Source organism: Morone saxatilis, unplaced genomic scaffold (genome assembly GCF_004916995.1).
Source record: "Morone saxatilis isolate NCDOM2014 unplaced genomic scaffold, NCSU_SB_2.0 Contig8, whole genome shotgun sequence".
Taxonomy (NCBI): domain Eukaryota; kingdom Metazoa; phylum Chordata; class Actinopteri; family Moronidae; genus Morone; species Morone saxatilis.
Window position 1 is genome coordinate 27,527,346 of NW_023340257.1, and position 24,046 is coordinate 27,551,391.

A 24,046-nucleotide genomic window follows, 5' to 3' on the forward strand; every position below is an offset into this window, starting at 1 on the left:
CACTAATTTTACCTTCAGATCATCGTAACTTCATTCAAAGTGGACAGAAACAGAATAAAACTCTAAAGTTTGACTAAATATCTTTATGGAGCTAATCGCTGTTTGCTGCTATATTGTTTTAAATCTCGTTTAAATATAACCTTTAAGCTTTAGTGCAGTTTTAATGCCGTTGGGTCTGTGATATCCTAGCTTACGTTTCTACATCCAGCTGGTTGTGTGAGGTCGAAGGTCGTCTCTGCAGCTGGGTGACTGTCGTACAGCGGAGGAGCTGACTCACCGGCTGCAGCTGACCGACACATCTTCACAAACTTTAACCCCTCAAGGTGAAGGGAAATGCACAGGTGCTGACCTCTGACCTCTAAGCAGCTGAGACCGGAGGTGAAACATTCACAGATGGAGGAGGTGGTTTAAAGAGACTGTTTTATTTTTCACAAAAACTCTTTCGTGTTTCTCCTGAACCCCTAAAATACCTCCAGTAATGTTGTGAAAGTGAAATACTCTGAAAGGAGAGAGGACGGCAAATCTTTCTGTTGACCTTTGGTGACCTTTAAACTGTGTTACACAACGACAGACACTCAGAACAGACAGAAATCAGTGTTTTTTAGGGAAAATTGAACATGTTAATCCAATAAACTTTGACCTACACACAGAAAAAGGAGGGTCTCCAATGGTTGCAAGAACCAATCATACAGATCTGTTCTTTAGTGGCTTATCACAATTATAAATCTGATTTAATTAACTGTGAAATTTGTTTTATATCAAATAACTTGAGCCTCTGATTGATTGGATTGATTGAGGTTCAGTTCTTTGAAGGTACTTGCTGGTTTAGAGCTTTCTTCATCACCTCAAAGCTTCAGGAAACCCTCTGGATTAAATATGTGTGCCATCAAAGCTTCTCTCTGGTTAACCTCTGACCTTTCATGTCCTCTTCCTTCTCCTCACAGGAAATTGAGTCCCTGCTGGTGAACTGGAGTGGGCCAGACCTCAGTGGGTTCGGTGAGCTGGTTCTGGAGGGTTCGTTCAAGGTCCACAGGGTGAAGAAGGAGAGAGCCTTCTTCCTGTTCGATAAGATGCTGCTGATCGCCAAAAAGAGGCTGGAGCAGTTTGTCTACAGCACACACATATTCGTACGTCTGACAACACATTTTTATTTGTTAATATGGACATTCTGATTACTAAAACCCAAACTTTATCGACCTACGGTGGCCTAAATGCGACTGACCCTTGATTTATCATCATAAAAACAAACAAATTTAAGGAAAATCAGACACAATCTTCAGCTTTGGTGTCATTAACCCTCGTTCTGAGCAGCTCTGTGACCTATATAAGTGTTTCAACTCATGTTTGTCTCTCTGCTGCAGTGTTGTAATCTGCTGCTGGTCGAGACTCTGAAGGATCCTCTGTGTTTCAAAGTGTCAGATCAGACGATTCCCAAACAGCAGCACACCGTCCAGGTGAGTGTTGGTACCTCTCTGATATCACTTCATTAGTTATTATAGTGGAGTAGTGATCCACTGAACCCACTCTGGGGTTGTTCAGTTGGGTAGGTAGGGATGAACCAATATTAATGTTTTCAGACCAAATCCAATTACTTATTTTTGGGTACTTTGTTTTATTTTCATCAGATGTTTCCCACTTTCTGATTTTAACAAATTAAATGTTGTAAAAGTTGCTTAAAAAACTCCCCAAACTTTTTCTCTGTCTACCTGCTCAACTAACAAGAAGTTACGCTGCCATAGAGAAGTATCGGGGTAGTTTTACTGATTAGTAAATGTATATTGTAACATGTATATTTAACATAAAAGCCATCTTAATGTGTTGCTCATAAGTAGCTGGAAATTTGATTAAAGTAGGTAGGAATTTCAGACCAATGTCTCATTCTTGGTTCAAGTGAACTTCAAGAATCGGATGTCTGAGTCATCAGCTGATTAACATCCTATGATCGATCTTATGTATCAATGTTACAGCGCAGGAAGATGAAATAATGACCAATATTTCTCTCAGGCATTGCGGAGTCCCTCAACTAATAGAAGAGATAAAAATGACTTGAATTAAACAAATATACAACATATTGTATCGAGAGTGCATGAAAACTACGTCTGAGTACCTTATGTACCTACTGTTGTTCATATTATATGTTTAATATTTAAATCATTACTGCAGACAAAGAACCAGGAGGAGAAGAGACTGTGGGTGCACTACCTCAAGAGACTGATCGTAGAAAACCATCCTGCTTCTCTACCACAGAAGGTAAGGAGGAAAGGAAGGAGGGAGGGAGGGAGGGAAAGATTGAGGAGGGAAGGAGGGAGGGAAGGATGGAGGAGCAACAAGAGTTTTTCTTGCAGTCGTGGCATCAACTATATACTAGTTGTTGTATTAGTACCAGCAGGGAGAACAGGATTCCTGCAGTATAGAAGTACCAGTAACTATATTAGCAGTACTGGTAGAAGTTGTAGTAATAATTGTAGTAGTACAGCAGCTGTAGCACTTTTAAAAATAACAATATGGGTTGTAGTAGCATCAGTATTAGAAGTAGTATTAGTAATAATACTCGTAGTTGCAGTTGGAGTTTTCTGTTGGTCTTTGCTGCCACCTGCTGGTTGTTCACACAATCTCTTCACTGCACTTAAAACACTTATTAGTTGGACCTGTCACCAAAATCAAAACCAATCACTAAACGAATAATAAACTGATTAATCAATACTGTTGTATATGGAAACCAAAACATACTTTAGTTTTAGAATATTTTGGAATGACCTTTTCCTTTTTTTCTTTCTCTGAATGCTTTCTACTTACATAATACAAAACATTTTCTTTATGAATTTGTTTATAAGCAGCAACCGAATTGTTGGACCAATGGCTATTCTGTTCATATGTTTCACACTGTTTATTTATTTTATTTGTATATTTGATCGGGACAGAACACGTTAATGAACATTAATATAAGGTAAACATGCAGGAGTTATTTACATCTGAGGCAGGTAACAAACACAGAACCATTACAAATGACAATATCCAGATACACATGTACATTTTTATTTCAAAATTATTATTATTTATTTTTATTTCCACATAAAAGTCAAATCTGTGAAAGATCCCAGCTGTAATCTTATGCATACTGTTCGTACTTCTGTGCATTTATTCCTCTACAGCAGTAAAAGTACTGCTTGCTCTCAGAGATCTGTTTCAGGGTAACAATGGACTCCTTTCCCATCATGCATTAGGACGGGTCACCAGGAGGATTCAGTTTTATTACTGAGTGTTAAACAGAAACAGACGCTGACTGTCAGAAAGTTCATTTTGAAGAAGCAGCGTTCTTCTTATCGTTGTTATTTTCAGCTTCATAAAGTCGGACTGGTTCTGAAGATTCAGTCGTTTATCTTCTGTCTCTTATCAACCTCGAGTTTAACTGACGTAAGAATGTTTTATGCCCCGATGACTCACCGAGTATTATTCTTTCCAGGCGAGGCAGGTCCTGGGAGACAACTTCTGTCAATGTAAGTTCACACACACACACACACTCATAGTCTAACTTATATCACTTTTGGGGACCCAAACTACTACAGGCCCAAAAGTCCCAAAAATCAGCTCTTTCCAAATTGGGTCCTCATTTGGACAAGCCATCCCCAATTAGTTGGTGTTTATTCTGTGTCCCCAAACGTAGACTAAGTCAGAGTCCACACAACCACACACACACACACATATTTCTGTCAGCTTTTACTGTTATATATTGTTCTTCTTGCCAGTTATCCATGAATTAATTAACTCTGAATAGCTGTTTCTAGCTCGTGCCAGACAGTGTTGACATCACTTCACTATTTCAGCTCCTCAGTTCGACCAGGACAACCTGAAGAAGTCCTCTTCGCGATTGGATGACATCCACGGCTATCACAGAGGCAGACGTCAATCAGGTCAGGGTTAGTCGTCTTTTTACTCCAGATAAAAACATCACACAGCGTCAAGTTTCCGTATATTCCTTCCCTGAGCCGTAGAGCTCCACTGTTGTTCAAAAACTATTAAAAACACATAATTGAGGCACACTGTTGCTTCATTAGCATGAACACAATGTAGTTTATTTATACTGCCCCAAATACTCACTAGAGCACCAAATGTGGATTCATCCGCCACTGAAAATAGTCTCTAACAAACTCATTATGTCCTCCTTATTTGTTTAATAGCACCGATCTTATTTCTTAACCTATTTTAAAGCAAAATAAAGTCTCGTTATCCAAAAATGAACCAATCAGTGACTTTACTTTAAAGCAAACCTGTAGGAATCTTCAAAATAAAGTATAAAATAATTATTTATGTCATTATTCTCTTTATGAATGAAATATCGCAAACAATAACTCTTATCTTTACAGAAAATATCCATAAAAGTTTCATATAAAGCTCTGTAGGTTTCTGTAGAGTAAACAAAGTAAGAGGTTTGTTTAAGAAGCTGTGTCATATAAAAGCTATAAATGCAGATGAACGTAGTCGTAGAAGAACGTTAAACCTTTTAAAGGTTATTATACAGAATTCACTTCCTGCTGGATGTCGCACCAGAAACCAGCATCTCTAAAACAATGGAAGCTACCACCCACCAGACTCCAGAGACAAAAACAGTAATTTTACCTTCTGATCATTATAACTTCATTAAAGTGAACAGAAACAGAATAAAACTGTTTCTGTTCACTCTCTGTTAGTGTTTCCAACAGTCACCAACTCTGGTTTGGTGGAAACAAATCCTTAATTCACCGATTTAAAAATAAAAACAGCAGTTTAACCGGCTGTGGAAACAAACCACAGAGAGGCTGCGATACAACACAGGCAGATGGAGTGAGACACCATGTGACTCTGAATCTTTATATAGAGGATAGCTGGTTAGCTGATATATTAATGTTTTAAATCTAATATTTAACCTTTTTGTTTGTCCCTCCAGAGCCTCCAGAGCTGCTGATGTACACACCTGAGAAGTCCAGGAAGGGTTTGCCGCTGCTGCTGGAGGGAAACCTGCCGTACAGACGCACCAGGAGACAGTCAGGTAGACGGAGACAGTTCATCTAAAGACTCACAGGACTCTCAGGGACCACAAATCCACAGCGCAGACTTTTAATTCTTCCTTCATATGCAGATGCTTATTTGCTCCTGAGAAGAAAAACTGCTTTAATCCAGTGCCAGCAGATTAAATAAAGTCTTTGCTTTCTTTTCCAGCTCCAGCTAAAGACATCGAAGCAGCGTTCCACCCCAACGGTGAGGCACACATCCACCCTGAAGCCTGATTTATTCTGCCCTACGAAGCCAAACCGCACTCAGAATTGATTTACAACTGAAAATTAAGTTTTAAGTGTCTGTTTTACGTTCAAACCTCAGTCTTGCTTGTTCTTACACAACAAAATAATGATAACAGTTCACTAAATGTATGTTGCACTATATATCTGTTTATACAAAGACTGGGTGCAGGATCTGCAGTTTTGGGGTCATAGGTCAAATATTTGGTCATTATTTTTAAGCCATGAACATTTGGCTGCACAGTAAAAACACCATTTAATACAATTTTCTTTAATAAGGGTTAGGCTTTGTAGAATAAATCAGCCTTAATTAGGCAACATCTCAAAGGACACCATTGGATGTTTCAGTGAGTTCTCACAGAAGAAAATTATTGCTGCTTCATTGTTATTAAAGTTAATTTACTGCTTTTACCGACGCTACTTTTAGGTTTGGTTGTGGCCAGCAGCCCCAACAGTCAGACCTACTTAATTGTTAAAACAACACATCAGAGACTGTTTTAACATTACTGTATTTTACTTGTATGGATGCCAACTGTTAAACAATAGTCACATCCATAATAACTCTGTCTCTGTCTGTCTCTCTGCTCCCGCCCTTCGTTCCCTTCGCTCGGACACTCCTGCAGCTCTGAAGGTAAAACCACCTCTCAGCACCTTCATGCTCCTCCCATATATGGCCTCACAACCTGCTTATAATATTATTACTTAAATTATTATAGTATAGTTATTATATTATTATATTTTTTGGGGAACAGAATATTGAAAACTCTTGTCTAAAACTATAATCAATACTATTTTTCCATTTTATCTTCTATTTCCACCTTATTCAGTTTATTAATTACACTTTTTATTATTATTATTATTATTATATATAAAATATATATGTATTATTAAAAATTTTAAATAACAAATTCTCCCTGAAACACCCATTTCAACAGCAAGAAAAGTAAATAAAATTGTCATTGTCAGTTTAGTTACACTGTAAAACCATATAAGTTCTCTTAACTCAAAATATTGTTGAAATATACAGAGACAACGGAAAAAACAAAAAAACTTAATCAAGAACCTGCGTTGGGAGTCAGTTAAATAAATTGTTGGGTTCAGACAATGAGCCGACACAAACATGAGCCAGCGAGGTGTAACATGTCCTCATTGACTGTGTGTCTGATGTTGTTCCTGCAGCAGGCCGGCAGCGAGGGCGAGCTCTGCCAGGCCGACAGTCTGGGCTCCGCGGGCAGCAGCAGCACGCTCGCATCCTCCGTCATCGAGGTGGAGGCCGAGAGATCCGAACTGGGCCTGACGCCACAGCTGCGACCAAGCCAAGAGGAAGAGGTACGAGAGGGGCATATACATACATTTATTTCAATCTGAAGATAGGAGTATATTAGAAAGATGTAAAAAAATGACTTTTCCATTCTGTTTGAATGAGGAGGAAGAGGAAGAGGAGGAGTTGACCGCCCTCAGCCCTCCTCCCACGCTGTCCATCACAGAAGAGATCCTTGAGTTCATCAACCAGAGCAGAGCCAGAGAGGGACTCACCGCCATCCACACTGACACAACGGTGAGAAAAAAACACAACTCTATGAGACATAGAACACTCTGATGAGCCTAAAATAAACAGAGGTTTCTGTGATTTAATGTCAATAAACGGATCAAAATGATGCTGAAATAACAACATCATTTAAAATGCTTGTTGTCTAACTGGAGTTTGGTTGATCAGGGCTGAAACAGCTGGAATCAATATCAGTCACATATTTTCCGACTTCCTCTCTTCCTCTTCTGTATAAATATAGAGTAATATCATAGACGGTTAGTAGGGGAGAGTGAACAAAAATCCACGGTTTAAAAAATAAACTCTGTTAACCTCTCCAGGTCAGAGCAGAATCCCAATGTTTCAACAGTTCAACCTTTATATATATATACTTGCAGTTCTACTTAAGCCCTGCTAGAACGAAGGTTCAGCTGGATTAAGAAAGACACTGTTGGGTGTGAAAAAAAAAAACTAAATTATCATTTAGTATTTTTTGACTGAGGGACATATTTTATAGACATTTTATATTATATTCAATGTATTTCCTGTGAATATTGCGTGAGAGATGAGTTTTACTGATATTTTTAAGAACTTTTTATACAATTCTCTGTCTGTATTATGTATTTGTTAAATGTTTAACATCATAATGGAATGAGTGGTTTATATGTTGACAGATTCAGTGTTTAATTGAGGCTTGGCTGTTCATTCAGCTCTTTGGTTGTTTTTCTTATGCAGGACGAGGCTGTTTATCAGATACAGTGTTCAGCTCTTACATCTTAATTAATAACATAAACTTTAAAAATGTTGTTTAGTTTTCTTCACATAAAGGAGTGAAACACTGAGATACTGGCCTACTGTGTATTTTTTAAGTTTTCTTACACCCCTTAAACTCAAGAAAGCCTTGTGACCCCCCTAGTGGTGGATGAGTGCTGGTTAAAATAATCTAATAATGCAGTCCTAATGAAATATTAATGTACTTTAACCGGTTTTGACACAGTAATGCAGCTGCAGTTATTAGTAGTGGTGATAAATGTGGTTTAATACTGCAGCTCCCAGAATACAGGGTGTGGAAAAACATCAGCTTCTTAATAAAGACATAAAGCAATAGATTAGATTACATTCCAATGTCTCCGTAGGGAAACATGTTTTGGGCTCGGCCCTGCAATTCCACAGAAGATGACATACCTTAGAGAATACTGCTGCTATCATTAAAAAAAACAAACTCAGCTTCTTGGACATACAGCAACATCGTGCACAAGCCTCACGGTCAGCATACTACAGTTCTTGTTCCAGCTCTGAACCTCTGCTGGAACTCTGGATGGAGATTTTGGGTTTCTGTGCCAGTCTGATGATGGACTGCTCATAAATTGTTGTCATAATATTCATAGGTGCGTGCAAGATGACAATGAACATCTGCTGTTGCAATCTAGAGCAGAAACTGTCAACAGCACCACCCTCAGATCGCCCACTGACTTAGGATCAAACACCATCTCCTCTTTTTCACATTCAGGACAAGATAGCTTGTATGGCACCACTGCACAGATCTCAATCAATCAATCAATAATTGGCCATTTAAACATTGGGTTGATAGGCTAAAAGCAAATCTGATAAATAAGTAACCATTAAGAGCTTTAGAAACCAATAAAAGGGTCTTGAAATGGATTCTGAAGCACACAGGTAGCCAGTGCAGAGACTTTAAGATCGGTGTAATGTGTGCTCTCTTTCTGGACCTCGTCAATACACGTGCAGCTGAGTTTTGAAGTGATTGTGATTGAGTTATATTATTCAGAAAGCAGAACATTACAGTAATCAGTCCTGCAGGGAATGTCTCTGTGGAGAAACAGTCTTGTGTAAAAAGATATGACAGAGAATGTATATATGTTAGTTTTGGGGGATTCTGACTCCTTTAACACGTTTGTTGCACAGCTCTGATGAGATTTACTTCTGACTTTATTCGTTATTGATAATAGTTTTCCATCTGAGGTTGAGAGAAACATACAAGCAGATACATGAAAACATAAAAACAGATTTAGTTAGTGAATGAATTATAAAACATCAGGGATCAACCTGGAACTTAACTAGATTCCTCAGACAAAACTGACACTGCTTTCAACATATCTGCGTTCCTTTGAAAGATTTATGATTCCCACATACTTGTAAGACACAAAAATCTTAACATCTTGTCTATTTCTGTGTAATAGTGTTGGCGTCTAATGCTTCATAAGTAAGAAATGTTTATTAATTAATTAATTTGCAGTAATTTAATAGATACTCATTTTGATTTTCATCAGAGGTTGTTCTGCGAGCCGGAAGGGAAGCTTTGGTGGGTCTGTGACTCACCAGTTGAAGACTGCCCTGCACTAGAGTCTGTCATGTACTTTAAACACCAAATTTTTATACAAATAGAACAATTTTGTTGTTCTCATACTCTTATCAGTCGTGGGACTAAAACATGTAGAGAATGGGCTCAGCAAATTTAATGGAAATCCCCTGTTTGGTGATATATCCTGATATGTATGCCCGATGATAGCACTTGTGTTACCATCAGTGGGACACCAAAACCATCAGGACTCATCATCTTAGGACCAAAAATTAATTGTTTGCCATTAATTGTCAAGATGTTTTATATTTGTACAGATGGGTGTTTTCCAAAAGGTCTCTTAATGCTACAGATAAATAAACTATTATTCATACCAGAGTTCATAGTAGAATAATTGTCTTACCTTTCTTTTCAGGAGCAGGTCATGGATCAGCCCAGAGAGAGTCAGCCTCCATCTAACCAGGACAACTTCACCTGTCCACTGCCCCCAGTCGCCTACCCCTCCAGCCCAGAGCAAAGACCCACAATGCAACAGGAGCAGGAAAGAGCAGAGATGGAGAACGACAGCATCATTCAAAGTCAGACCGCTGACTCTGGAGAGGAAAATGGACTTGAAGGTGAATTTAAAGAAATTTCAGATGCAACAAGTCAAGTGGAAAAGGGTGTGGAGGTAGATGAAGAGACCCAAGGAGATGTCGTAGAAAAAGAGAAAGCTGAGAAGAAACCAAGAGATGAAGAAGAGGGAGAGAGCATCATCAATGCCCCAATATCAGATCTTCATCCCTCCATCTCAGCAGAGGAAGGAAGAGAGAACAGCAGTAGTTGTCATAGGGAAGAGGTGAACACTGAGGCCACCACTTCCTCCCTAAATCCTGATTCCCTTCATCCCATTAAGAAACGCCAGCCACCCACGAGAGGCTCTCACCTCACCAAACGTGACAAGAAGATCATCGAAAAGATCAGGAGTTATTATGAGGCGGCAGCCGAGGCCGAAGAGGACGAGGCAACGGAGGAAGATGAACAGGGAGAAGGAGCCGCATTAACAAGGAGAAACAGTTTCTCACAAATCCCATCTGGCTTGGTGAAGGATTCTGTATCACGCTTCGATGTGGGCGGACAGCCGGGGGAGCCAGAGAGCGGTCGTCCTAAGTATGAAACAACTGATAGAGAGACTGATCAAGAGACAGAGCCCCATTCCCCCACTAGTCCAATCTGTCCCCCAACCCCACTCCTAGAAAATGCAGAGAGTGAAGGACAGCCAGATAAACCAATCAGCTCCTTGGATTCTGATGCAGAGGGCTCAAGCATGTCACCAATCTCTACCGTCATGCAGGACAAGGAGACCCCAAACCAAGTGGGTCTGAATCTGCAGTCGAACTCAAACAGGCCTGTTGGAGAAGAGGTTGAGATACAGGATGAACATGGAAAGGTCTGCAAAGGACCACTGGAGGAAAGACTGGAGGAAAAGCAGGAGCAGGAGGCAAGTGTTGTGTCTACTGGGCAGCAAGAAGAGGGAGCATCTATTACCAAACAGTACAAGTGCAGCAATGAAACGACCAAAACCAGTGCTGGAAACCAAGCTGCTATGAATGGGCATGAAGCTAACCAAGCAGGTCTAGCTGAACCAAATGGAAGTCACAAAGAACCCTCTACACCTCTGCCACCAAAAGAACAATGTCAGACCAAAACCTCTTGGGCTAGAACCAAACACAGAGACCTGGGTAAGACCAGTGCGAATCTTGAGGGTTTTCCCAGTCAGATAAAAGTGGGTCGGTGGTCCCATCACTCCAGAATTGTCTCTGCAAACCGGGCATTGTTTGAGGGAATGGGATCAGACGTAGCCGGTATCGGGTTTTTTGAGGCCAGCCCTGTGGTGGACCCCATGCTGATGGAAAACTCAGAGCGTATTCTGAGTAAGGTCCAAACATTGGCCCAGATGTACAGTGCCAAAGCCAGCACCATGAAGGTCCCACTGCATCAGAAGAGGGCCAGCACCGTACGGAACCCATCATGGAGTTCAGGTAGACTGTCGGGACATTCAAATCACGCCCAAACTAAAAGTCAAGTTCAACCTCGGACCCAAACTGAGTCCCGAGAGCAAACAGAATTGAAGAACAATCAACACACAGAGACCAAAGTTCAGAACCAAACCGTAACACAGACCAAGCAGCTATCACAGTCCCAAACTAAAACCCAGACGTGCAGTCAGGAAAAGACACATTACCAAATCCAGAACCAGACCAAAACTTACACCCAGTACCAGACCCAAACCATGAGCCGGGAGGACCAAAGGATCCAGGAGGAGAGGATAATAAAGAGAGCAGAGAGTCTGACAAATGGTATGTTTGTAAAACTTCTTTAATGAGTTGGGGTTTTATAGAGATTTTATCTGGGCTCGGCATAGTTGTTGGACCTTTAAGCCTTTCTGCTATAATAACAGCTTATTACTTTGTGGTTAGCTATAATCCATTAATGAGGTATCATTTGTTTTCTGTTATAGATTTCCAGGAGGCAGTGGCAGCACCCTGTGAGCCTCTACTGTTTGGTCACATGTTTGTCAAAGAGCAACTGACTCCAGCCTGTCAGCACCAGACAAATGGATTCACCCTCTCCAGACCCAGGGACTTCATCACAGCCTTGACCAAAGAAAAAGACCCCAGTGGGGAAAATCCATCATCCAGTCAGGCCCAAGCTAATAGCTCCAACTTCGGGTACCCCTCTGCTGCCTCGTCCTCGGCTTCTATGGCTTCCATGACCTCGGATTGCAGAGTCACTGAGGTCAAGGACTACCGCTCTACGTCATCCACAGGGAGAGATAAAGCCTTGAACCAAAACAGGGAACTTTATTCAGATTCTGAAGAGACAGAGAAAAGAGAGGGGTGAGTGGATAATATTTACAGGAATTGGCAGTATATGACAAACAAGAAAGTAAAGGAAGGAATAAAAATGTATGATGTTAAGATGATAAATCAGTCCCCTTCCAGGATTTGTGGCCTTTTTAGGGAAATATTGCAGCCTAAAATGCTGATTTTCAACATTTTGAAAAAAATCATGTTTTTTTTTGTATATAGTTCATTAAAAATTGAAGACAACTTGTTCCAGTGAAATCTGGAATACCAACAAGAAAGCATGCTTCCTCTCTACGTTACTGTATATGTATATTTAATCTTAACTCACCTTCATTCTTTAAGCACAACAGACTTGGATGCAACAGCCTCAGTCATGGTGTTAGTAGGAAGGAAATCAATGACTTTAATTTGTTTTTCCACAACGTTGCAATAGTTTACAGCAACTTTAAAACAGAACATCAGGGAATTGTCTTGCGTTATCTTTAGCTATAATTTTTGTTGGTAAATATGAGACGTTGCACATGTTTACATGGTCTTCATCTGCAAAACTAGAAACAAGAAAGTGAGTTCAGTAATTTTCCAGCAGGAATCTAACCCATTGCTTCTTTCTGTCTGGACTTGTATCCTAAAGGTTTGTTTTATTCTCTTCCTGGTTCTCTGCAGGTCGGAACTGTGTGGTGGAGATTCATTTTATGCAGTTAGGGAAGACTCAACATCTGTAAACATCATTACCCAGCCAGCACACTCTGAGTCTAATCTGTTTGCTCACAGCATACCACAGTGGGAGATTTCCAAAGATGGAGATGAGCATGATAAATATAAGCAGGATATACCAGCTGCACACGATATACAGGATAAAGTTGTATCAGAATACAACATTTCCACAGGACATACTGACAAGAAAGACACGTTAATCAAAGATGTTCAGAGTGTTCATGCAGGGACTGAATACTTGGTTTGCACAGGACCCATGGATGGAGCGGCAACCCCAGGAGAGCTGGTATTGATGGTAGCAGCTATACAGAGCCAGGCTCCAACAGAGTCCCACAGATCTGCAATGCCTCACCCAGGACTGGCTGGAGAGCAGGTCCATGAGGAAACACTTTACGTGGTGGACGGAGGTGCCACAACTTCTGGAAAGAAAGATGAGCCCCCAAACGAGCAGACGAAACTAAATGAAACAAAGAATGATTTGAATTACTCTTCATCACAACCCAGGATGATTCTACAAGGTTCAGCAGTAATCTTTTCAGGAGACCCAGCTTGTTACAAATCCCCAGGAGAACTTGTAGTTCCACCAACCCTGAATCAGCCTTCACACATGACCTTTGACCCCTCGCAGGTTTCTAGTCATACAGTCACAGAAACCCCAGAGGATCAAAAAGCAAGAGGACGGGCAGCTCCAACTCCCTGGTCATCAGCTCAAAACTCAAATCTTACCCAACCTCGCCCTCCATCGGTGCAGTCTGTAGACTGTCTACCAACATTCACCAGCCAGAGGCCGCCAGACCTACCCACTACAATGGGAAAATGGGCTCTGTCTAACACCAGGAATACCAATAACACCTCTCCATGTGAACATAGGTATGTCTGGGGCAGATTAAAAACAATAATCACTACCCACAACTGTTTCTTAACATCTGTTTACTATCAGGGGAGAGATGGTAGATGTTCAAGGAGCACCCTGGTAGTGGTCCTTACCTGTCTTTGGCTGCCTTTGTCTAATAAAGGCAATAACATATATAATCTTTAAAAAAAGAAGATAGATTTTCAACTCAATCTATATAAACCTGATCCTTAATCCTGTCGTCAGCGGAGCCTGTCCTGGCCTAAAATTAACTCCGACGCAAAATCCCGTCAATCACTTCAGTTTGAGTTTAAAATAAACATCTGGGCTGTCCGAATGAAGCGTGGCCCATTCTTTTGACCTTTTGGCTCTTGTGCAAACTTGTTTCAATTCACATTTTGTCACCTTTTATACATCAATGCTAAATATAAAAACCTGTGACCATCTAATCAGACTGTGAATTAATTGATTTTTGTGGAAAAGAAAAGTTTTAGCCAGGACATGTGTTGAAGAATGGGCCTAAGGGCTTTTCGGAAGTGTTAGGACTTGGTACATGCCAGAGAATATTACAGTACAGTGTGGAATGTGACCTTGCTTGTTATTGGCAGGAAATTTGCCTTCAAACACTTCACCTCAACTCACACTTAAACTGTATGTGTGTGGCCGTAAAGCAAGGTTAGGATTCTGCCAAGCTGGTGGGAAATTATGTTACTGAAATCACAAACAGCAGCATAGAAGTTGAGAGCAGCAGCTGTGGTTCTGTTTATTTTGGGCCCCCCCCCGATCCATTTCATTATAGATGACATCTTTTATAATCACAGCTACACTAGGATATACTGCACATAAAAACTGTTAGATTTTAGCACTAACAAGAGTTCTACATAAATCAGATATATGTTATTGTAAAATGCAAATTCAAGATGTAATAGAGGCAGTAATGAAACTCAGAGGACAATGCGTTCCCTTTCCCCCTTTTGGAGCCATGACTCCATGACGTCTTAGCAGAGACAACCTCAGTCGACCCCGAAGCACATGGGTAGGAGGAGTTCCTATAAACCCCTAGGCCTCACTTTAGCCCTACTTAGGACTACCTACCTACCTACGTACCTACCTACCCTACCTAGTAACTCACTGAAAAACTGAAACTGCTCGAGCTACTATTATTTTTTTAATTACCAAATGAATAGCATTTTTGGAGGCTGTAACATGCTTGAAAACTCATGAAACTTTGCACAAAATTCAGTGGTAGTGAAAAGTATTCTATTGTTCCCGTACATGGGCGTCGCAAAATGGCTTAGCCATGCCACCCAGAATCAGCCCCAAGACATGTACGACCGACATGTATGAAAATTAGTATACATGTGTATCATGATCAGACAAGCAAAAAAGCCTTTTTGACCCCAAACTTAACAGGAAGTCGGCCATTTTGGATTTAGTGATTTTGTTCTGTGATTTTTTCGCGTTGTATTTGAACGAACTCTTCCTAGGGAATTGAACCCTTGTACTGAGTTTTCCAGACTCTTCACAGACAGTCTAGAGCAGGGGTCACCAACCTATTTGAAACTGAGAGCTACTTCATTGGTACTGAGTCATACGAAGGGCTACCAGTTTGATACACAAATTTGCTCAGTTTGCCTTTAGTTATATATGATTATTAATGATTAATGATCCTCATCTATGTGAAGACACTGATCACGTTAATTTCTCACAATAATTATCAACAATGACTTAACAAGGTGGGAAACAGATAATATCAATATTCAACACTTTATTTCTATTAATCTCAGCAATTGTTTAAATTTTCAGATGATCACTTCTACAACATTTCATAGGAAAAATGTCCCATTTTCACTAACAAACACTTTTAACAAATCATGAACTATGTTGCACCATGTTTGAACAAGTTATGTTTAAAGAAAATGTTTAAGAACAATCAACTTTCACATTTTTAACTAATGACCAAATCTGCGTCATTTTTAACAAAATTATATCTGTTACATTTCATGAGCACACTGAATTGAACACAATGTTTCAACATTCGCCTTTTTTTAACTCTTCGCCTTTTGACTGCATGAACTCTTTGATTTCACCCAAAAGTGAGAAAAAACGAAGTAAAACTCGTCCTCTGCTGAGCCATCGGATTTCGGTGTGTAGCAGCAGGTCACCATATTCAGGACATCTCCTCCAATAGCACCTTGAATATGCCGGTGCTGTTTCGCTTTTGGACGGATGTCTGTTTATGATTTTTACAAAGGGATCCATCACGTGCCCGAAAGCCGCTGATCACTGGGTTGCAACATATCGCACTCTTGGTGAATGACTGCAATGGTACTTTCAGAAATTTTGGGAAGTCTTGGCACCGTTTACAGCGATGATGAAACCTGTATTTCATTAGCAGGAGGCCCCGTTCTGTTAGTCACCTACAAGTTTTTCCAATTGGCACGTTTTTCTGCCGAAAAACTCTTCACCGCGATTATAAATAGTCAAACTCCCCTCGTAGTTGTTCTTTTTTGGGCTAGTAGTGTCAGGGCATGTTCCTCTTTTGTGGTAAGAAATCATCAAACACCATCCGGATAAAGACCAACAGCTGCTTGTTTCTTTTCTTTTCTTTATGTAATAATAATATCAATAACATTAATCATATTAACAATGGCTGTAATGGTAATAATGACACTGCTTATATTAATAATAGTATATGCTAATATTATATAATAGTAGTAGAAGTAGTAACAGTATTGGTAGGTATTAGTCAAAAATGAGCAGATTCATTCAATTCAGCAGATGTGAAATCGATTTGATTGTTTTTTAATGCTATTTGTCTTTCTATTGCGGTGCGATCGGCTAGTAGGGTGTGTTAAATGATAGTGGTTTATTTTGCATCTGAAAGTCAGGATTGTGCCATATTGGGGTGAGTTTGGACTGTCAGAATCGCTGCAATAAATGTGTTTTTGAAACAGGTAAGGAAAGGGAGGTCTTTCATTGATAAATCTTGGCATTCGTATTGTTTTATATCTAGCCAGAGGAACTGTGATTGTTGAGATACTTGCAGCCAGATAGATATGTACTCTAGATGGATTGCTAGGTGGAGTCTGAGATTCCCCCCTTCCCCTTGTCGAATGGACTGTTTAAAGATTTCCTTTCTAAATCTGCACTTCTCTGTCATTTCCAGGGAACCAGATGAGCAGGGATCCCCCACCAGCCTGCCCGTTTCAGGCAGTTGCCCATCTTCCAGTCCCTCCTTGGAGACATCCAGCCTGGTGGAGAGACCTAACCCAGCCAGTGCCATCCATGGCCAGGACATAAGCCTCACCACCGCTCCCTCAGCCTTCAGACCCACCCTCAGACACCATGCCCCTTCTCCTGTTCAAGCTTCTCCTTCCTCTTCCTCCTCCTCTGTTCAAACACCTCCTTGTTCCTCACCATTCAGGATTGTTCCTGGATCTTCTCCCACCCCTGTCTCAGCTGAAGATACCTCCCTGAACCCTGTCTCCAGGGCTCTTCCCTGTTTATCTCCTACTCCCTCCTCTGGGAAGGGTTCCTCAATGCAAGCTCCCCCTGCTTCCTCTCCTACATCCTCCTCTGCTTTTACTCCCTCTTCCTCTTCTTCTGGGAGATCTTCATCCATAAGAGCAGGTCCTCCTTCGTCCCCTACACCGTCTTCTTCTCTCCGCTCTCCTCCATGCTCTTCCCCCATTGCTTCTTCCTCTGCGTTTACCAGATCCTTCGCCGCCTCCTGTATCAGCCAGTCCATCAGTCAAAGTATTGCAAGAAAGAGCACTGCCCTGCAACAAGCCCCACCCACAAACACAGTACCCCAAAGCCCCTCTTCTCATCTACGACGGCGCTCCCCTTCACCTAAACTCCCTCCTAGTAGTCAGCAGGGCTCCAGCACACCTGCATATTCCCAACTGGGGTGCACTAAAGATGGGTACCAACATCCAAGGTGTCCGCCATCTTCTCTCTGGTCCTCTTGCCCTTCTGCGTCTCTCATGTCACCTCCCACTTTTTTCCAAAGCTCTCCTTCCCCATCTTTGAGTCTGGCCCATCAGCCTCCCCACTCTCCTTCCCCTTCCCCTCGTCACTCATTCCTTCACTCCAAAACAGACTCATCACACAATGCAAACAACAATAACAACGTTAGCTTAGCTGGTAGCTGTAGCATTAACCGTGCCGTCAGTAATGGGGGTTGGACAGTAAGTCCCCAGAGGGCGCCATTAGCGAACGGTAGCAGTAACGCCATAGTAATGCAACAGACCCATGATACTTTCTGGTCGGGGTCACACAACCGCGTAGCTCGGCCTTTTTCGGCTTCAGAACCTAGCTCACGAGTCCAGTCCCCATCTCCCTCTCCAATCCCTGCCTCATTTACTCGCCTGACCTCCCCACCTCCTCAACATAACTACTCCTCCCCCATGGCAAACAAACCTCCCAACCCCCGGAGCACACGGGTAGGATGTGCAAGTTCCCATAACCCACTAGGCCTCACTTTGGAGCTACCCAGGGCCTCTTCAGCAGGTTCAGCATTTGGGCAGTCTTCCACATGTCTAAGCCCTCGGATCCTCTCCCCGCCTCCTATTGGTGTATCAGTAAATGTTTGGACAAATAATGTTGCAGCACCTCAACCTAGAAACCCTAGATACACTTTGTGCTCTCCCTCTCCGTCGTTTTCGTCCTCATTAGGCTCACCAACACTGGAGAATGCCTCTTTCCCCACTGCCTCTTCTTCTTTGATCCCTCTGCGTAGTTCCAGAGCCTCCTCCCCTTCTACCCCCTGTCCTCCTGCATCCCAAACAACCTCTCAAACCCTCCGTAGGTCTTTCTCCTCCAACCTAGCAGACAGACCCCCTAGCCCGGCCCGGAGCAACTCTAGTGGAGCACGCCGCTCATGGGCAGACAGCAGTCGCAGGTCCCTTGGTTTTAGTGGTAGTGGCCGAGGGTCCTTTGACCAGCAGGAGTCCTGTCCAACCAGTCCAAGGAGCGGATGGTCCTCATTCAGCAGCTCACCGTCCTGCCTCAGCCCTCGAGCCGGGCTTCAGTCCCCACTCTCACCTAGCAGGCTTACCCCAGGGAAGGGCACCCATGGGGGGCAGCATTTCACCAGTGTGCCCTGGCCAGATGTACGAGAGCTTTCAAACAAATATAATGGAACTGATGGCCTTGATACAAGTGCTACTTCCACCATCATTGCCTCGTCACCTTGTCCAACAGACAGCCAGACAGAATGGGGAGACCCAGAGCTAGAAGAGGGCAGTTGTCGTAGTCAACTTATCTGTGCCTATGTTGCCCGGCCCTCCCGTGAACAAAACCTCACCACCTCATGTGTGGTTCTCCCTTCCTCAGGCATGATCTCGCCTCCACTTGCCCCATACCAGCACCACAATTACCAATCCCAAGTAAAAGCACAGTCTCAGGTCCAAATCGCTGCCACAACACCTCCCATACCCTCAGTCCCTTCCCCCTTGCCTGCAACCTCATTGCCACTACCCTTTGCCCAGTCATCTCCTACCAAACAGGGGAACCAGAAGACCAGTTATGCTACTACGGTCAACCTCCAGATAGCTGGAAGCGGCAGAATAACTTCCTTCAGCACAGCCCAAGTTAGCCTGACCCAAACCCTGCAGGGTGGAGCCGGAGCCGGAGCTGGAGGACCAGGACAGGGGCAGTTGACGAGAAGAGTAAGCATCAACGGACTGTCGCACCTTCCTTCCCCTCTTCCTCAGAACTATAACAGACTATGAGAGAAAGTGAGAAGTCTTCCTTTTATGGCTTTACAAGACAAGAAGGGGCCACGCAGAAATGGTGACGGAAAGAGAAGAGGTATTAGAAAAGATGTGCACTTGTGAATTTGCCCCAAACACAAAGTGTACATCGGATGGTGGATCTGGTTTCTATTCAGTGGACCAGAAACTCCAGAGATATTGCCTGGCTTGTCGTGAACCATGAACCCCTCGAGTCCCCCATGTAGAAAAGGATCTTTCTCAAATCGTTCTTCAACTTGGGAATAAGGTCACATCTGAGGGACATAATGAATGTTGTCAAGCCTACTCGACACTGATTTTAGGAAACTCCCCTCAGTGGGATGGGATGCGTTTGGGGTCCGATGTAATGCGGACTATAAATTGAATCTTGGTGGCTTCTGGAAAAGCTTCATACCAAAGCATTAAACAGACAACCTTTCAAGAATGAGAATTCTACCTGCACATGGGCTCGTATTTTTCAGTCTGGGCTAATAACTTTGAACGGATGCGAATTCATCCTTATATTGTAAAAAATAAATAAAAAATAAAGGTTAAAAATGGAAATGAGCTGTGATCTTGCTGGATAAGCACCCAAAACCCTGAATGTCCACAGCTAGATGATCCGATTACACTCCTGGTCTCACAATTGATCCTGTTTGAAGTTACTCAGTTCACTTTCTGAACTCTGAACTCTTTCTATGGATGTGATGACTTCTTGGAGGAGCTTTTTTTAGACACTTTTGTAAAATTCAATCTGTAACTTTAAGCATTGTTCCATTTTTGTTAATTTGGTGGACATGTTGAAGGTCCAGTATCCAACCAGTGCTGTATGCAATCACAGTTACTTAATGTATTATTATTTTTGTTACTATTTTGTTAAGTTTGTTTGTTGTTTCTCTATTTTTTTTTAAATATTCTGTTGAACAAGCATCAGTGTCTGGCCATGTGAGGCCAGTGTTTAAGGTTGGTGATAACTGTGGTTTTTAATAATCTTCTTTTTTAACCATTTTATTATTCGTTTTATTTTATTGTTTATTTATGAAGTTAGTCTTATTCTCTTTGGCACTTATTATCCTTAAAGTAATGTCGGTATTTTGCACAGCGTCCTCAGCTCTTGGGTGCATGCATCAAGTGTGAGTGTATTTGGGTGTGTGAGTGTCTGATATGACGTGTCTGGGAGGTTCTCCTTGAACTTCAGACCAAACCAATATCTGTGTGTTTTTAGTGCTATGTTTGTATTGATGTACTCAGTTGGTTCTTTGACTTTAGACTCCTTCCTGTTGTCAGTGTCCTTCAGAAACCTTGTATCTTGGGTTTTCAAAAGTTGTAACAGAAAGTCGACCGGTTGGAAAATTCTGCGGGATATTTGCATACGATGAAAGGTTTTAACTTCGTAGTAGTTTTGGCAATACACATGTGACGTATCGACTCTTTCATATGTTAACAGTTGATGATAACCCTAATGCTTAAGGCTTATAGTGTTAATAAAAAACCAGCAGGTCAGTTTACATTGAATTTTTATTCTGGTTTAATGTCCCTTCACATTCAAACAATGACTTGCTGATTATACACCAGATTCTGTCAAAGTATTTGAAAAAAAAAATGAGTTTAAAGATGGGATTAGTGTTTTTAAAATCCAATTTCATGTTATCTCCCAGTTTTTAAATGCAATTAAACACTTTCCTTTAACAGTAACAAAAATGCTGTTAAACTTGAGGTTGTAGTGTCACAAACCATTTGGAGGTCAAATATAAAAAATAAATTAAAGAGACTTGTGGTATCTGCAGGGCGCTGGTGACAAACTGGAGATAACATAATGTTTTTGGGAGCTGGTAAAAAGGGCAATATTAAATCTTCATCCAGTAACCCTCATAGAATCATTGAGATGTACGGAAAATAAAGGTATGTGGTGCAAAATCAAAGTGACTCATGCTTTTTTATTTACTGTTAACTCTGTTACTCCAACTAACAATGTACTGATGCTGCTAACAGAGCTGTGACAATAACAACGTTTGAGGAATTTCTGTAAAATAACTGAAAATAACTGACTCATAAAAATAGTTGTTTTTTCTATAATTAAAATACAGCTTTAATTTTAAATACAATCTTGTTATTTCTTGTCTTTTTAATGTTTAATTAAAGATATTTACACAATAAAAACAATGCAATGAGCTATAAATACAGATGAACTATAATAGAAATAATCAGCCTTACATTTACAGCAGAGTGCTGTTATTATTTGCTTATTCTTATTTTAATCTGAATTTTAAAAGTTCTAGAACTGTAATAAAAGTAATTATCTGTGAAATTACTATAATTATTGCTGTTTTCACTGATAAAAACTGTATTTAGACAGTTTACTAATGCTTATACACTAGGAAACAACATTTATTCAACATTTCTGTGTAAAATTACACAATAAATACTTTTAACTGTTAATGTCACTAATTTTTATATCATTTCAGAAATTAATTAACAGTATTGAACTTGAATTTAACAGTTTAATCTACTAAATAAACAGTAAATATCTGTGAAACAATTATAGATTTGCAAATGTATTTTAATCTTTTTATGTGAAAAAAATAATGTTATATTTAAATAAGCAGTCATTTTATGATTATTTATTATTTAGGATTTTTCATTTTGCATTAGACATGTAAATTCACAGGCTATTTTGGGAATTTTATTAATATTTCCATGTATTTGAAAAGAAAAACACCATAAAATTACAGTTTTGTTTACAGTTAAAAAAAAAGAGTAAATCCAACACTGAAGTAACAAAACCTGCAGTTCCTCTTACGGCCACTAAAGGCTCCAGCAGTGAGTCAATCTCCATAAGGCTTCACAGTAAAATGTCCTGTAAGCTACGTGCATGTCTTCCTTATCTGTGTCACTTTACCCGGTTTGACTCCACACAGTCCCCACCAGGTGACTGTCCCCAGTGAGTTGCCCAGGAGGCGGTGGTGCCACGCTGGGTCGTCCCCAGGTGACTGTCCCCAGGTGACCGTGCAGGACTCTGGCCCTGATAAGAGAAATTAAATGAGAATGCACAGCCTTAAAGAGGGCAGGTGCCGAGCCCACACCGCCATCTTATACACATTAAACAGCCACGTGGAACAAGACTCTAACAAATTAAAGGAAGAACCAACATAAACCGACTGACCCCAAAACTTAATTTCTTACTTAAGTATCGCTGGTTCCACCTCTGTTTACCTGGCTGCTGTGGAAAAAGGTATTTTGTCACTTGAGTCTGACGAAGAGCAGCTTTAAACGTCACCTTTATGTAATTAACTGGACACTGGAGGCCTGCAGTGTGCGAGCTGTTACTTTCTTCTTTTCACAGACGAGCGGAGGTCAGTAGAAGCTGGCAGACAACCAGCTGTTAGGATCTTTGGTCATGACATGTCTGCTGTGAGCTTTGTGAAATCAGATATGTTCTGAAAGGCTGCAGCTCTGTATCAGGTCATGCTTTGCAGGTATTTAATCTTTGTGATAAGGGCAGCTCAGTTTCAGTTTTGGTTTACACCAGATGCGTAGACTTTGACCCTATTTTTAGGCTCCTTTTGTTCGCTGACACATGCAGCTCACTCTGCAGCCGTCCTCAGGAAATCTCTCAAGGTAACTACTGATCTTTATTCCTTCAGTTTGATGAAAGCTCCTGCTGGTTTATAGCTCTGAGCTGCTTCACAGACATATTTAACAGATTTAAACGCATAAGAAGGGAAAATATTTCTCAAAGGCATGATAGCAGTTAGCAGTGGTGCTACAATGTGACTAATAGCTGGCAGCTCTGTCAGGCTCTACAATGCTAACAATGCTAGCTTGCTCAGATTGCTAGTTATCACTGAATCCAAAGTACAGCTGAGGCTCATTAGTTCTGCAGATCATAAACCAAAGTATAGACCCTTTTTCACAGAAGCCTTTTTGAATAGAATAGTAGGGTAAACGCAGGTGTTATACTGATACCTAAATAAGGTTTTGTTAGTCAAACTGAGTCAGGGTGCTGCTATTGTGAATGTTAGCTCACTGAATGGTGAGTAAGTGTAACTATTCAGCTACTTACTAATATGAGTGTCAAAATGGCTGCTGCGAAAAAGGTCTGTTGGACAAATTAAAATGTTGGTGCTAGATAAGGAGTGTAAACATGAACGTCTCAAACCACATTTTATGTAAATCCATCCAATAATGGTTGAGATGTTCCTCACAATACATGGAAATATTAATAAAATGTTCCTGTGAATTTACATGTGCAATGTAAAACAATGTGACAAATCTGTAAAGTAATTATAAAATTACTGCTTTATATTTATTAGAAAAACTATTTACAGAACAATTTCTTTTAATAAAAGCAATTATTAGATATTGACACGTTACGCTGATGATACCCTAACTAGTTTAGCTGCTGTTTGGTAAGTAAAATTAGACTCTGAGGCTTCTCAATCAAATATTAGTTTTTGTTTCAGGATGTTAGTTTTAAGCTCTGAGAGTTTATTTAATTTAAACAGCATCCACCGGCCCTCATTCTTTATCGTTCTGCCTCAATATTTTTGTTTGTAAAGAAATCAGATTTCTTTTAATAAAATACTTCAATTTACGAGCCGGTTCGTAACATTTGTACTAAAGTATACCAACTGTACCAACTGTGAACCTATCGTCCACCATCGTTTTTTGCAGCCAGCGGAGGTCACGTAAAGCGAGTTGAGCTGCTCTCATTGGCTGCTCTCCTGCTCACACAGGATCTGGTGTTCCAGATAAACAGTAAAATGTGTTT

At 40.9% G+C, this 24,046-nt stretch overlaps 2 protein-coding genes across 5 annotated transcripts in view; both read left to right on the top strand.

Moving 5' to 3' along the window:
* Positions 1 to 21,197, top strand: part of plekhg2 (pleckstrin homology domain containing, family G (with RhoGef domain) member 2) — a 61,023-nt gene extending 39,826 nt beyond the window's left edge. The window contains exons 9-22 of the mRNA XM_035679668.1: positions 945 to 1,127; positions 1,362 to 1,454; positions 2,164 to 2,250; positions 3,464 to 3,497; positions 3,825 to 3,917; positions 4,925 to 5,026; positions 5,197 to 5,235; positions 5,897 to 5,904; positions 6,453 to 6,602; positions 6,700 to 6,831; positions 9,537 to 11,460; positions 11,622 to 12,000; positions 12,634 to 13,554; positions 16,707 to 21,197. Coding sequence (XP_035535561.1) covers positions 945 to 1,127; positions 1,362 to 1,454; positions 2,164 to 2,250; positions 3,464 to 3,497; positions 3,825 to 3,917; positions 4,925 to 5,026; positions 5,197 to 5,235; positions 5,897 to 5,904; positions 6,453 to 6,602; positions 6,700 to 6,831; positions 9,537 to 11,460; positions 11,622 to 12,000; positions 12,634 to 13,554; positions 16,707 to 19,275 — 6,714 coding nt within the window. The 3' untranslated portion in view covers positions 19,276 to 21,197. The remainder of the gene's footprint in view (positions 1 to 944; positions 1,128 to 1,361; positions 1,455 to 2,163; positions 2,251 to 3,463; positions 3,498 to 3,824; positions 3,918 to 4,924; positions 5,027 to 5,196; positions 5,236 to 5,896; positions 5,905 to 6,452; positions 6,603 to 6,699; positions 6,832 to 9,536; positions 11,461 to 11,621; positions 12,001 to 12,633; positions 13,555 to 16,706) is intronic.
* A 1,544-nt stretch (positions 21,198 to 22,741) lies between these two features.
* The window catches only part of il15l (interleukin 15, like), a 9,441-nt gene continuing 8,136 nt past the window's right edge, over positions 22,742 to 24,046 (top strand). For 2 of the 4 annotated variants that reach the window (XM_035680741.1, XM_035680744.1), the window contains exon 1: positions 22,745 to 22,893. The gene's annotated coding sequence lies outside the window, so the exon portion shown is untranslated. Of the gene's footprint in view, positions 22,894 to 24,046 lie in introns of all 4 variants that reach the window. The other 2 variants (XM_035680743.1, XM_035680742.1) reach the window with 2 other exon arrangements.